Source organism: Ornithorhynchus anatinus, chromosome 18 (assembly GCF_004115215.2).
Source record: "Ornithorhynchus anatinus isolate Pmale09 chromosome 18, mOrnAna1.pri.v4, whole genome shotgun sequence".
Lineage (NCBI taxonomy): Eukaryota > Metazoa > Chordata > Mammalia > Monotremata > Ornithorhynchidae > Ornithorhynchus > Ornithorhynchus anatinus.
The window spans coordinates 28,876,740-28,890,829 of NC_041745.1; the positions used below are offsets into that span (position 1 = coordinate 28,876,740).

A 14,090-nucleotide genomic window follows, 5' to 3' on the forward strand; every position below is an offset into this window, starting at 1 on the left:
TAACGTACTGAAGTAGGCCACACTTGGGGAAGAAATATAAGTGGGTGGGGTTCATAGAGGAAGGAGGATCCTGCCCTCCCTTCCTGCCTGCAACTCCCTCCTCCTTCACATCAGGTAGGCTACCGCTCTCCGCAACCTCACAGCCCTACTAAAAAAATCCCATTCCCTCCAGGAAGTCTTTCCTGACTAATCTCTCATCTCCCTACCCCATTTCTCTTCCAGATGCATCAACAAGATGGTCAAATCAATAATAATGATGATAGTAGTAGTACAGTTTATGTGCTGACTATGAGCTAAGCAATGGGATAGGTATAAGACAATTGGATCAGAACCTGACCCCCAGGGGCTCACGGTCTGAGCAGGAGGGAGAGGGAGAAATGGATGAGGAAACTGAGGCACAGAGAAGCGAAGAAACCCAAGATGACACGGGCAAAGTTGCAGCAAGTTACCCCCAAAGACTTAGGTATACGCCGCACAGCCCTTTCGTACCCTATCTGTATGCTCACTTCTCCTATCAGTAATTTATTTTAGTATCTGCTCTGCCAGATGGACTATTACTCGAAGGCAGGGATTGGAACTAGTAGTGAAGCAGCAGGGCCTAGTGGATAGAGCACCGGCCTGGCAGTCAGAAAGTCCTGGGTTCTAATTCCAGCTCTGCCAACTTGCCTGCTGTTTGTGACCTTGGGCAAGTCAATTCACTTCTCTGTGCCTCAGTGACCTCATCTGTAAAGTGAGGATTAAGATTTGGAGCCCCATGTAAGACAGGGACTGTGCCCAACCCAATTTGCTTGTATTCACCCCAGCGCTTAGTACAGTGCCTGGCACATAGTAGAGTAGTTGCAGAGTAATTGCTCAATAAATACGATTGCTTGACCTGCACTTCTCACCTATCATAAAAAAGCCATCTTTGGCTGGCAGAGGGTCCTCTAGCTCTTGTCCCATCTCCCTGCTCCATTCCCACCCAACTTCTCAGATGGGTTGACAGTCCTCCCCCTCCCTCCTCGCCATCTCTTCCAACCTCCTTGACCCTCTACGGTCCCAAGTCCGCCCCTTTCCCTCCACCGAAGCTGCTCTCACTAAGGTCACCAGGGCCGACCTCCTTAACGTAGCTAACAGCCTCTACTCTCTCCTAACCTTCAGCCATCTCGCAGCCGCCTTGGGCTCTGTGGACCGCTCCCTTTCCCTGGAAGCGCTATCTAGTCATGGTTTTAGTAGTACATTTCTCTCTGGGTGGGCCTAGACCTCTCTGGCTGCTTTTTGTCCATCTTTTTCCAGTTCTTCTGCCACCCACCCTCCCCTGCTTAACTGCAGGAGGTCCTCAAGGTTCAGTTGTAGCTCTCTTCTCACTTTAGACTCACTCCTTTGACTCACGCTCATCTGATCACTCAATTTCGGTGACTGCTGGTTGTACCTCACTATAAACCTGGCTTCCTTCCCCATCCGCAGTCTGACATTTTCTCGCCTCTCTGGGTCATATGTTAAGTGCTTGCTGTTTGCGAGGCACTGCACGAAGCCCTGTGGTTGATACGGGATGATCGAGTTGGGAACGGTCTCTATCCCGTTTGGCCTCACAGTCCTAATCCCCGTTTTTACAGATGAGGTAACTGAGTCACAGAGAAGTGAAGCTACTCGCCTAAGGTCACACAGCAGGCTAGTGGCAGAGCTGGGTTTAGAACCCAGGTCCCACATGGAGTTCGCAGTCCAAATAGAAAGGAGTGAGATTTCATCCCCCTTTTACAGATGAGGTAACTGAGGCACTGAAAAGTGAGGTGAGTTGTCCAAGGTCCCATAGACAAGCGGCAGGGCCAGGATCGAATAGAATCCAGGACCTCTGTCTGCTTCTCCATTCTTGACCAGAGGCCAACATTTCAAGCAGTACCTGGCAAAGAAATCAAGCCGTTCAAAGCTAGCTCGGTCCTTACGAGAGCGGAACCCGTTTTCTCTCGTCTTTGGATCAATAGCAAGATCTTCGTCACTTCAGTCGATTCTTTGAGTTTTCGATTCCTCTGCTAAATTTCTGCCAAACCCCTTTTGGGCATCGTACATGAGGAGGATCGTTGATTAACCTACATGCGTTGTGGCAGGTGGATTTTTTCTCATTCCTTTCTTTTTCCCTGTGTACGAGGGAGGAGCGAGTGAAAACGGTGAAGGGATAGGTTTACCACAAAACGTCAAGTGGTGTGATCGAGCTTCCCAGTGACATCCCGAAACGTCAGCTGAGGTTAGCAGCCCTGGAAGAGGCTGTGTCCCTCAGAACTGCAGATCAAGGCTATCGTTATCTTGTGATGTTAGGTGCACAAACAATGAGGCCATTCACGCTGCCATCATTGAAGCAGCTTTAAATGGGTCACAGTGGATTCGCGCTCTCTCTCCCAGCCTGGAACTAGTATCTGTCATTTGGGCAGAGGTTTTATTCTGTTGTTTTCTTGATTGTGAATGTTTTAAGCCATATTTCTCTCTCTCTCTCCCTCTCTCTTTCCCTCTCTCTCTCTGCCTTATTCCTCGAGATTGTAAGGTCCCTCCAGACCGTAAACTTGTGATTTCTTTTTTTAAATAGTATCTAAGTGCTTACTTTGTGACACTTAGTACAGCATCTACCACAACATTCGGCAATCCGTGAGAACCAAGTGCTTTCGGTAATAGCTAGACTGTATGCTCGTGGGCAGGGAACGTGTCTCCCAAATCTGTTGGATTGTGTTCTCCCGAGCGCTTAGTAATAATAATAATGGTGGTATTTGTTAAGCACTTACTAGGTGCAAAGCACTGTTCTAAGCGCTGGGGGGGGATACAGGGTGATCAGATTGTCCCACGTGGGGCTCACAGTTTTAATCCCCATTTTACAGATGAGGGAACTGAGGCACAGAGAAGTGAAGTGACTTGCCCACAGTCACACAGCTGAGAAGTGGCAGAGCTGGGAGTCGAACCCATGACCTCGGACTCGGAAGCCCAGGCTCTTTCCACTGAGCCACGCGGTGATGTGCACACCGTAAGCGCTCAATAAATACCACAGATTGATTGGTCCCCGCCAAAGTGGAAATACCTTGCCTTCTTGGTTGAAAGAGTCTTGAGCATGACGAGAGAGGTCACTGAGGTGAGAGCCAGAGCCCTCTTGTTTCATTTCTCTGCCGACATGAGAAATTAGTCTGCTTTGTGTCCATAGGCTCTCATTATCCTCCTGGGCATATGAAAGTGAACTCTTGAGATCAGTCGGTGGTATTTGTTGATTGAATGGGAAGTCAATACCCGTTCTCTCTCATACTTTCACTGTGAGCCCCATGTGGGACAGGGCCTGTGTCCAGACTTATTAACTTGTATCTGCCCCAGAGCTTAGAACAGTGCTTAACACCTAGTAAGCACTTCACACATATCACAGTAATAATAGTAATAATGAGCACTTACTTGTGCAGAGCCCTGGACTGAGCACTTGGGAGAATGCAATTGTTGGTAGACCCAATCCCTGCCTTCAAGGAGTATATGGTCTAGCCAGGGAGACAGACATTAAAATAAATCACAGCTAGGGGTAATGGGCGAGTGTAATAGTGCTAGTATGTATGTATGTAAGTGCTGACTAATAACCTACCATCACTTGGTTCAGTGCTCTGCACATAGTAAGCTGCATTAACCTGGGCAGGTGGGAATCAGACACAGTCCTTGACCCTTGGGGCACAAGGACATATAAGGTTGTGGAGCTGGGGATGGGGTGAGTGTCTGTGCTGCTATGAAGAAATCAGTGATTTCTTGAACCCGAGCATCCTTTTTCGAGGCTGTGGTACTGTGCCATATTGGATCTGACCGAATCTCATCACCAGCGTTATTTATTGAGTGCTTACTATGCTCCAGGGCACACTGTACCACTTGGGAGGGAATAAGAGTCCACAGACATTTTTCCTTCCCTCAAAGAGCTTACAGTCTAGAAGGACGGTACAAATTATTTATCATATGTAATTTAAAGGCATGTACATAAGTGTTGTGGGGTTGAGGGTGGGGCGAATGTCAAATGCCCAAAGGGCACAGATTCAAGTGCGTAGATGACGCAGAAGGCGGATGGAGTCGGGGAAAGGAGTGCTTCATCTCTCCGTGATCCGAAAAGAAGTAAGGGGTAAAAGCTGTCCAGTCGGTAACTTTCCAGTTCCGGGGTGTGGGTCTTGTCCTACTTCTCTCTGCCCTTTGAGAGCAGAGTTCTGATTGAGCAGCTCTTTAGGAGCCCAGGTGGGAGGTGGGTTATGAGAGAGGATCCAAGACCCTGGCGATCTTTTTGTGGCCATCAGGCTATGGGCGTGAGTAAGGTGCCGGTGGGCGGAATGGCTCCAAGCTCCCCTCAGCTGAGGAGAGGAGGGGGCAGATGGAGGAAAGGCGTGGATAGGGCGGGAGTGGCGGGGTGGTGGCAGAAGCAGAAGGTGTGGGGCAGGGGCAATTAATTGTATTTATCTACTGGGTGCCGAAAAATGTTCTGAATGCTTGGGAGAGTACACTATAACAGAGTCGATCGATACGGAGTTGATAAGACTGTGAGCCCCATATCCAACCTGATTAACGTGTATCTACCCCAGTGCTTAGAACAGTACTTGGCACACCGTGAGTGCTTAACAAGTACCGTTGTTGTTGTTATTCCAGTTGTTGAATAGGGATTGTCTCTATCTGTTGCCAACTTGTACTTCCCAAGCGCTTAGTACAGTGCTCTGCACACAGTAAGCGCTCAATAAATACAATTGAATGAATGAATTATTGCATTCTCTGCCCAAAAATTCTGAAGTAATGATAATATTTTAGTACTTCATATGTCGTGCCAAGCTCTGTACAGTACACAGATATAGTATAAGCATATCGGGCGCCATATCGGATGTTGGTCAGGCTCAGATTAAGTATAAGCATATTGGACACCATCTCCATACCACATGGAGCTCACCTTCTAAGCAGGAGGGAGGACAGGTTTTTTTGTATCCCCATTTTGTAGGTGTGGGAACTGAGGTCCAGAGAAGTGAGGGGACTTGCCCAAGGTCCCACAGCAGGCAAGCGACTGAGCTGGGTTCAAACCCCGAGCTCCCTCTGATTCCCAGGCTTGTGCTCTTTCCAAGGCCATGCTGCCTTCTTCATTGCATTGTAGTTTCCTGACTCTGTAGGTAATTAGGATTCCCATTTACCCCCTCCCCAAAGAAATACTTTAATAAAATTTCCCTATTTGATTTTCCTCAACCGAATATGCGATGGTCCGATTACAGGAAGAGGAAAGAGTTGCCTCTAAATCTCTCCGTTGCTTACCAGAGCCTCCCGGTAAGTTGTACCAGGTCACTGGGAGACGGCCAAATTCTTGTAGTACCGAGGAAATAATATTTACCTTTTGCTGTTTAATGAAGTGGGAGACCTTGAGTCCTGTTTGCTGACGATGACCTCTTAGAGCGCCGTCTGGTTTTGTCAGGGACCGATATTTGATGCGAACTGTTGGCGTTTCTTCCTTGTAAATTTAGTGTCCCTAAGTGTTTAATGGAGCGTTTAGTTGGGGTGGCAGCGATAATGACATCTCACGTACTGCCCAGTCCTGGAAAAATCAAAGGGCTTTTTGAAAATGGTTTTTATTGGAGAGCTGTGAAACACAAGGCTGTAGAGTTGTTTTCTAAAGCAACACACTCCCATAAGGTTGAAGGTCTCCTTCCCGTTTTGGGACAGATTTGAAGGCCAAGATCATTTGTGTAGGAATGGTCTCTGTGTATTCCGAAAAGATTGGTGAATCCGTTCCCTATTTTTGTGGGGTACATAATACCAGGTGTCTACCGCACAATTCTGTAAAAGACAGAGCTTTTTGCCTGCGGTGAGTCTGGGGTATGAAGAGCCACAAGCCTTCTTTGGTGTGGAAAACGTCCTGGGTTAGCGGTGGGCAGTATAGCTTAATGTCTTTTTACCAAAGGCACACCACAACTTGTCTAGCGTGGCTCTAGACATGATCCTCCCTTGACTCTGCAAATCTCTTTTATCAGGACCACGAGGTACCTCAGGATGTCGACGTGTCGCTTGCTGTACTGTAGAGTCCATTTTTTGCTGAATTATTTGAATCAGTCTCAACAGCATCGACTAGCCCAGTTTCTTTACGATAAAGAGTATTACATTAGAAACCACCCATTGGCTGGCGATATTAGAGCTTGTAGAGGAACTTCTTTGATTAGAGAAACAGAGTGGCTCAATGGAAAGAGCCCAGGCATGGGAGTCAGAGGTCATGGGTTCTAATTCCAGCTCTGCCACTTGTCAGCTATGTGACTTTGGGCAAGTCACTTAACTTCTCTGGGCCTCAGGTACCTCATCTGTAAAATGGAGATTAAGACTATGAGCCCTGTGTGGGACAACCTGATTATCTTGTATCCTCCCCAGCACTTAGAACAATGCTTGGTACATAGTAAGTGTTTAACAAATATCATTATTATTATTGTTGTTATTGTTATTCACCAAATATTGCTAGAGAGTGCCTTGCAGGTGTCTTGTAGGCCTCATCAGGAGCCTTAACATCAAGCTGTCTTGATAGTGGGGTCACTTTCCGATTCATTGGCTGGAGTCCTGCTCTGCACACAGTAAGCGCTCAAAAAATAAGACCGAATGAATGAACTGGTGTGTATTAGATGATGCTTCATTCATTCATCAAGTTGATTACAATATAAATTGATTTATTTTGATGTAGTTGATATATTTATTTTAATGTCTTTCTCCCCCTCGGCTATAAAGCTCCTCGAGAAGCAGCTTGGAAAGGGCCCGAGCCTGGGAGTCAGAGGACCTGGGTTCTAATCCTGGCTCGGCCTCTTGTCTGCTGTGTGACCTTGGGCAAGTCACTTAAATTCTGTGCCTCAGTTACCTCATCTGTAAAATGGGGATTCAAACTATGAGCCCCATGTGGGACATGGACAGTGTTCAACCTGATTATCTTGTATCTACCCCAGCACTTAGTATAATGCCTGGCGCTTAGTAAGTGCTTAACAAGGACCCCCCAAAAAAGGTCAGGGAACATCTACCATCTCTCTTGTAGTGTACTCTTCCAAGTGCTTAGTACAGTGCTCTTGTCAATTTGTGAAGAACTGGCTTTTAGTCTCCCGTAGATTTTAGACCCAACCTTCAATGGTCTATAAATTATTTATCATATTAATGTCTGTCTCTCCCTCTAAACTCTAAGGTCGGCGTGGGCAGGGAACTTGTCTGCCAACTCTGTTGTATTCTCCCAAGTGCTTAGTACAGTGCCTTGCACATAGTAAGTGCTCAGTAAATGCCATTGATGATGATGAAGGTGATGATGCTCTGCCCACAGTATGCATTCAATAAAGACCACTGATTAATTGATGAATTGCCTCTATTTAGATCGGGACTGCATCCAGGATGGTTTTCTTCTTATGGAAGTTGGACAGTAATGTTGGTGATCACAAGATGGGGTGTGACCCATTTACATACCCTTCTCAGTCAGTGTTATCTTAAAATCAACTGTTCTGGGAAAAAAATCTTAGTGGTGTGGAGTGCCCTTAATAGATAACTTTGTATTCTTTTAATGAAACTACAGTTTCAGCAGAATTTGTACCCGCTTGGATCTAAACCTAGGAATCCGTCTGCCTTCCGGAGGTGAATCTTTGATGGTACTTGGGTCATTTAGTAAAGTAGGTCTGTCAGTTCACTAAATAATCAGTCAATGGCATTTATTGAGAACTTAATATGTGCGGAACACTGTATTGAGTGCGGGTGAGGGCAATGCACCATAGTTGGCAGACAGAATTGGACAGGGAATGTGTCTGTTGTTGTACTCTCCCAAGCGCTTAATGTAGTGCTTTGAACACAGTAAGCTCTCAATAAATATGAATGAATGAACGTGCTTATGTGGCTAGGAACAGTTGATTTCCGTGCAGAGCTCAGCAGTGTAATCACAGCAAGCTTTCAGTCAGTGGTATTTATTGAGCGCTTACTGTGTGCAGAACACTGTACCAAGCACTTGGGAGAGTACAATGCAACAATAATAGCAGATACAGTTCCCTTCCCCCAACGAGCTCACCGTCTAGAAGGGAAGACAGACATATAAATAAATTATGGATAGTGGCACTAAGTGCTTGGGAGGGAACGATACAGCAGTTGCTAGACATGTTCCCCACCCACAGTGAGCTTACAGTCTAGTTATTAGCGGAAAAAGCTTGGCTCTGAAAGAATTGTGATTGGTCGATATTTTCTGTTGATGTCATAATCCCTTCGCCCAGAAATGAGCTACGGGAAACTGCCAAGGGAGAGAGAGGGAAAATCACCTTTAGCGATTCCAACCCAATGGATAATTCAGATTCCATCGTAGGTAATACCGGGCAGGCGCTGCATGAGATGATTTTATTAATTTTTTTCTCCACTTAACTCTCGTAATTTGTTTAGAAGAAATTTAGAAAGTTCAGTTGAATTTAACAAGTGTTCCATTTTTTCTAATCTTCCCTTCCTCAAAATCATAGCAGTATCTTTTAAGTTGCACTTTGTTCTGCAACTATATGTAAGATTGGAATTGGTGTAATGTGTGTAAATTGAAGGGAGAGGAGAAAGCAGGAACTTTAACAAAATTTTAATTTCATTTCACTTCCCTGTTTCTTGTTCAGAAAATTTCCCTTGTGGTGACTATCCTCTGACTCGGGTTGATGTATATCTGGCCGTGGAATAATGGCTGTTCTAGTAGTATTGGCATGTATTGAGCACCTGCTGAGTGCCATGCACTGTACTAAGCACTTGAGAAAGGTTCTCTGCCCACAAGGAGCTTGTACTCTAATTGGGGGAGATAGGCATAAACGTATTTAAAAGTAGTGGCATGAGAAGCAGTGGTCTAGTGGAAAGAGCCAGGGCTTGGGAGTCAGAGGACTTGGGTTCTATTCCTGACTCTGCCGCTTGTCTGTTTTATGACCTTGGGCAAGTCACTTAACTTCTCTGGGGCTCAGTTCCCTCATCTGTAAAATGGGGATTAAGACTGAGAGCCCTATGTGGGACAGGAACTGTGTCCAACCCAATCATCTTGTTTCTTCCCCAGCACTTAAGTAATAATAATAATAATTTTGGTATTTGTTAAGCGCTTACTATGTGCCAAGCACTGTTTTAAGTGCTGGGTAGATACAAGGTAATCAGGTTGTCCCTCGTGGGGCTCACAGTCTTAATCCCCATTTTCCAGACAAGGGAACTGAGGCCCAGAGAAGTTAAGTGACTTACCCGAAGTCACACAGCCGATAAGTGGCAGAGTGGGGATTAGAACCCACGACCTCTGACTCCCAAGCCCGTGCTCTTTCCACTGAGCCACGCTCCTTCTCTAGTACAGTACCTGTATAGTATAGTACCTGACACATAGTGAGCAATTAATAAGTGCCATAAAATGGTGCAGTCAAATATACGGAAGTCCTGAGAATGGGCACAAGTCAGTAAATGTAAAGTTCAAGAGGAAGCTGAAGGGCGGGTAAGATATTTAGGTGCTTATCATGAATTGGGAAAGCCTTGTTGGGGGTGGGATTTTAGAAGGGCTTTGAAGTGGGGGATGGCTGAGTTCCGGTGGTTATAGTGGCAAAGGGAGTTCCTAAGCCTTGGAGAGAGTGTGAGCAAGAGATCGGAGCAGGATTCAGCCAAGGAGTTGGGCTTGGGAGGAGGGAAGAGGGCAAGCAGTGGGGTAATGGGGTGGAGCAGAGCTAATAAGAAAAGTAGAGAGAGCTGATAAAAAGTTTTAAAACCAATGCTGAGGAGTCTTGGCTTGATGTGAAGGCGCTGGGCAACCATTTTTTTTCTAATGGCATTTGTAAAGTGCTTATTATGTGTCAGACACTGAACCAAACACTGGGGTAAGTACATGCTAATCAAGTTGGACACAGTCCCGTCCCACATGAGGCTCACAGTCTTCACCCCCATTTGACAGATGAGGGAACTAAGGCCTCAGTTGACCTCATGCTTCTCATGCCACTGCTTGTGATTATGAGGTAACTGAGGCACAGAAGTGAAATGACCTGCCCAAGGGCTCACAGCAGTTGTATGGCGGAGCCAGGAGTGGAACCCTGGTCTTCTGACTCCCAGGCGTGGGCTCTAACCACTAGGCCACAAGGGTTATGAGGAGAGGAAAGATAGGTGGTGAGGGATGTTTCCGAAAAGCAAGCCAGGAAGAGCAGGAAGGAATACAGACTGAAGTGGGGAGAAGCCGGAGTCGGGAAGACAGGCAGGAAGCCGGTCCAGTAGTCGGAGTATGTGAACAAGGATCCTGGCTGCACAGAAGCGGAGGATCTGAGAAGGATTTAGCAGTAGTTTGGAAGCGAGAACAGAATGGCAACAAGAAGTCTAGGCTTATACAGATTGAGGGTGTGCTGGCTTCCATCACAGGGGTGATGGTTGTCTAATGGCTGCCATTATTGTACGCTTTCAAGTGCTTAGTACAGTGCCCTGCATATAGTAAGCACTCAATAAATACTGTTGATTAATTGATCATGTCCAGGTCTTCAGCGTGCATGTATAGCGTGTATAGTCTCCAGCGTGTATAGACTGGAGGGCAAGAGGGGTGGGGATCGTGGGAGAGAACATAATCTGAGTTGCTGCGGCGCTGAGGGGGTGGAAAGCTTGCTCTAGAAAGTCCCTTTCCTGGGGGCTAAGAAATAAGGAGAGAGAGCTCCTGGGTCAGTGAGCCAGAGAGACTAGCTAACCCGAGGGCCCGCAGGAAAGACAGCCTGATAGCCCAGAGTCCACCTGCATTAGGTCTGAGGAAGCCCTAGCCCCTAAGCTGAAGCTGCATTGAGCTGCCCCTTGCTGCCGATTGTAGCATTTGGGGAGGTGCCCCCTGTTTGGTTCCGTCCGAGGCGGTCGTCTGGGCCAGTGGTGGCCAGCTCTCTGGTGGACTTCTCAGCCTTAACCCAGGTCTGACCCCTTACTCGTATATAGCAGTCCCAACTGAAGCTGGTGGGACTGGGTGATTGTGAATGGGGACACAGGGCCGGGCCTGGAGGAGGATGCGGGGGCCTGCTTCAATCAGTCAGTGCCATGGATGAATTATTTGAAATGTTTAGTACAATTCTGCACTGAATATTTACTCCTGGTTGATGGGAATTCATAGATATTTGTATTTTGTCCATAGTATCCTCCTATTCTATACTTTGAAACAGTTCTTAAAAAAATCCTTGAACTATCTCATTTCCTTCTTCTTAATCCCTTTTGGAATCTCTGTTTAATAGTGTCTAAAACCCTTCTTCCAGTATATATAACAGGATGCTGACGGCTATTCTGCTGCCGAGCAGCTAGGGTGTTAGGCTCATGTTCGAGGTTGGGAGCTAGCATCTCCTGGTTAGTTGGTCAATCAATGGTATGGATGGTGGGGTCAGTCACTCGGGGGAGTCTCTGTGATCTGGTGTGTTCACCCGCACTGCGCAGACCTGAGAGCGCCACAGATGAAAGGAGTAACTTAACTACCCTGTGAGGCCTGTGGTCTTGGGATTAATCTGGAATAGCAAATTCTGAAAGCTTCCAGTTGCAAATCAATTTTCTCAACCCTTTCCTCCAAAAGCAGCCATATGCTGATCCTTTCCTAAATCAGTTTTCTCGAGGAACAGGGAAGCATGCTTTTGATTTGCCATTTTAGGAGTCAGAAGAGACCTGGGTTCTAATTCCGACTTCCCCAGTTGTCTGCTGTGTAACCTTGGGTATTTGACTTCTCTGGGCCTCAGTGACCTCATCTGTAAAGTGGAGACTTAAGACTGTGAGCCCCATGTGGGACATGGACTGCTTGTATCTACTCCAGCACTTAGTAAGCACTTAAGAAATATAAAAAAAAGAATGATGACCAGTTATGCTAATGTACCAGACCTATGAATGAGAAAGTCAGTGATTTGGACATCTTTAGTGCATCTGATTAGAGCTTTGTATTCATTCATTCATTCATTCAATAGTATTTATTGAGCGCTTACTATGTGCAGAGCGCTGTACCAGAGATAGTTCTAAGTCTTCATAGAATGATGATTTCAGAAAGATGAATGTTTTGCTTTGGAGCTGTACATATTAAATGGAAAACAGAAGTATAAGCAGTTCTAGTGAGCCAGTTCCCCTGTAGCTTTTAGACAAATTATCACCTGATGTCGTGGAGCATTAGTATTTCATGTATACGCTTTTTGCTTAAGTCTGCAAACAGAACCCAGGACCTGTTCTACTCCAGCACTTAGTAGAAGAGACAAATTCATTGTGTGAGTGCTGAAGGATTTCAGATTTAGGCTTCTTAAGTTGTCAGGTTCATCACCATCAGTGATATTTCTTGAGCACTTACTCTGTATAGACCACTGTACTAAACGCTTGGGAGAGTACCATACAACAGAGTTGGTAAACCCGTTCCCGGCTCACAGTGCATTTACAGTCTAGAGCATAGACTTTTTTCCCCTTCCTCCTTTGTTAAGTGTTTTAATTTGTGGGTCAAACCTAATTAACTGCAGATGTAAATATGGTCCTCTTAGCCTGCTGAGTGGATTGTAGGAAAAGGGGATAACTTGGGCCAGTATGGATTGGCGTCTGTACCCTCTATTTCATAGATAGGTCAACTTTTTTATAAAGCCAATGCATTTTTTCTAAAGACAGATTCATAATTCTAGCCCAAGTTATCACCTTTATATAAGAATTGCTGGTTTGGGTGTAGAAACACCAAGTAACGGAATGCTTTCTTTTTCAGATGAAGATGATGACTTTGTCTGTCAGAAGACGTCCCTTAAACCTAAAGAGAACGGAGCGTCTGCAAGTAACCATCTGAGAACCTCGTATACACCAAAGGTCGAAAATAAGACCCAGGCGAAGACCAACCATGTGTCATCAGGGAAACTAACACCGACATCAGTGCTTGACTACTTTGGAACCGGGAGTATCCAGAGATCGGAAAAGAAGCTCGTGGCAAGCAAAAGAAAAGTAGTGAGTATCAGGGGTTTTAGAATAAACTTTCATTCCAGTTATTGAATCAGTCATTCTGTTGATTGATGGTATTCATTGAGCGCTTACTGTGTGTGGAGGACTGTACTAAGCTCTGGGAAGGTACAGTGCAGTAGAATTGGTAGACATGAACCTTGCCCATGTGGAGCTTAAAATAAATTACCGTGTCAGAGGGTGGGGTGAATATCAAGTGCTTAAAGGGGACAGATCTGAATGTATGGGTAATGCAGAAGCGAGAGGGAGTAGGGATAATGAGGGCTTAATCAGGGAAGGCCTCTTGGAGGAGTTGGGATTCTTAATAAGACTTGAAGGTGGGGAGAGTCATCGCCTGTTAGAGGTTGGGAGAGTCATCGCCTGTTAGAAGTGAAGGGAAAGGGAGTCCCAGGCCAGAGGCAGGACATGAGTGAGGGGGCTGTGGCCAGTCAGTCTTCTAGACTGTAAGCTCATTGTGGGCAGGGAATGTGTCTGTTTATTGTTGTAGTGTACTCTCCCAAGCACTTAGTACAGTGCTCTGTACTCAGCGCTCAAAGAATATGATTGAATGAATAGACGAGATCACGGTACAGTGAGGAGTTGGCATTTGAGGAACTCAATTTCCCCCCTTTCAAGGAACTTGCAGTTTACTGGTGGAGGTGGACCAAAATTGCTTTCCGATAATCAGTTAATCAGCGGTTATTTATTGTATGTTTATTGAATGCAGAGCACCTTCTAAGTGCTTGGGAGAGTACCTTACAACAGAATTAGCAGACACATTCCCTGCCCATACTGAAAACGATGAAAAGAAGAACAAGCCTAAGGCAGGAAATGATACAAATGCAAGGGGAAGCAACCACTGGACAACTGGCTGTGTACAGAGTGGTGCAATAAAAAAAACCCCACAAAACCACAAAAAAATATGTACACAAGTACAGCGTTTGGAAATGGGTGGGGAAAGCTTGAGTGGATTTCCTTAGCCGTAAGATTCTCTCTCCCTGAGATAAATAGTGGTGATGATTTGAAGTGGGTGCTAGTTGGTAAGGTGATTAGAAATGTTTCAGCACCATTGCAGTTGTTTTCTTTATTATATTTTTTTAAAGCCTCCACAAAAGCTCTCGCCAGAAATTTTGATCCAACAGTATAGGTCTTGTGCACTTAGGAGTTTATCCAAGTGTGTGCTGCTCATCACACCGGCAAGGTCCGATTCCTAT

At 45.8% G+C, this 14,090-nt stretch overlaps 1 protein-coding gene across 2 annotated transcripts in view; it reads left to right on the top strand.

Annotated features, from left to right (window-relative positions):
- The window catches only part of RFC1 (replication factor C subunit 1), a 55,069-nt gene that overhangs the window by 13,874 nt on the left and 27,105 nt on the right, over positions 1-14,090 (top strand). Inside the window, exons 1-2 of one of the 2 annotated variants that reach the window (XM_029046498.2) lie at positions 8,239-8,299; positions 12,653-12,885. In XM_029046498.2, coding sequence (XP_028902331.1) covers positions 8,275-8,299; positions 12,653-12,885 — 258 coding nt within the window. In that variant the 5' untranslated portion in view covers positions 8,239-8,274. Of the gene's footprint in view, positions 1-8,238; positions 8,300-12,652; positions 12,886-14,090 lie in introns of those variants that run through there. The other variant, XM_029046497.2, reaches the window with a different exon arrangement.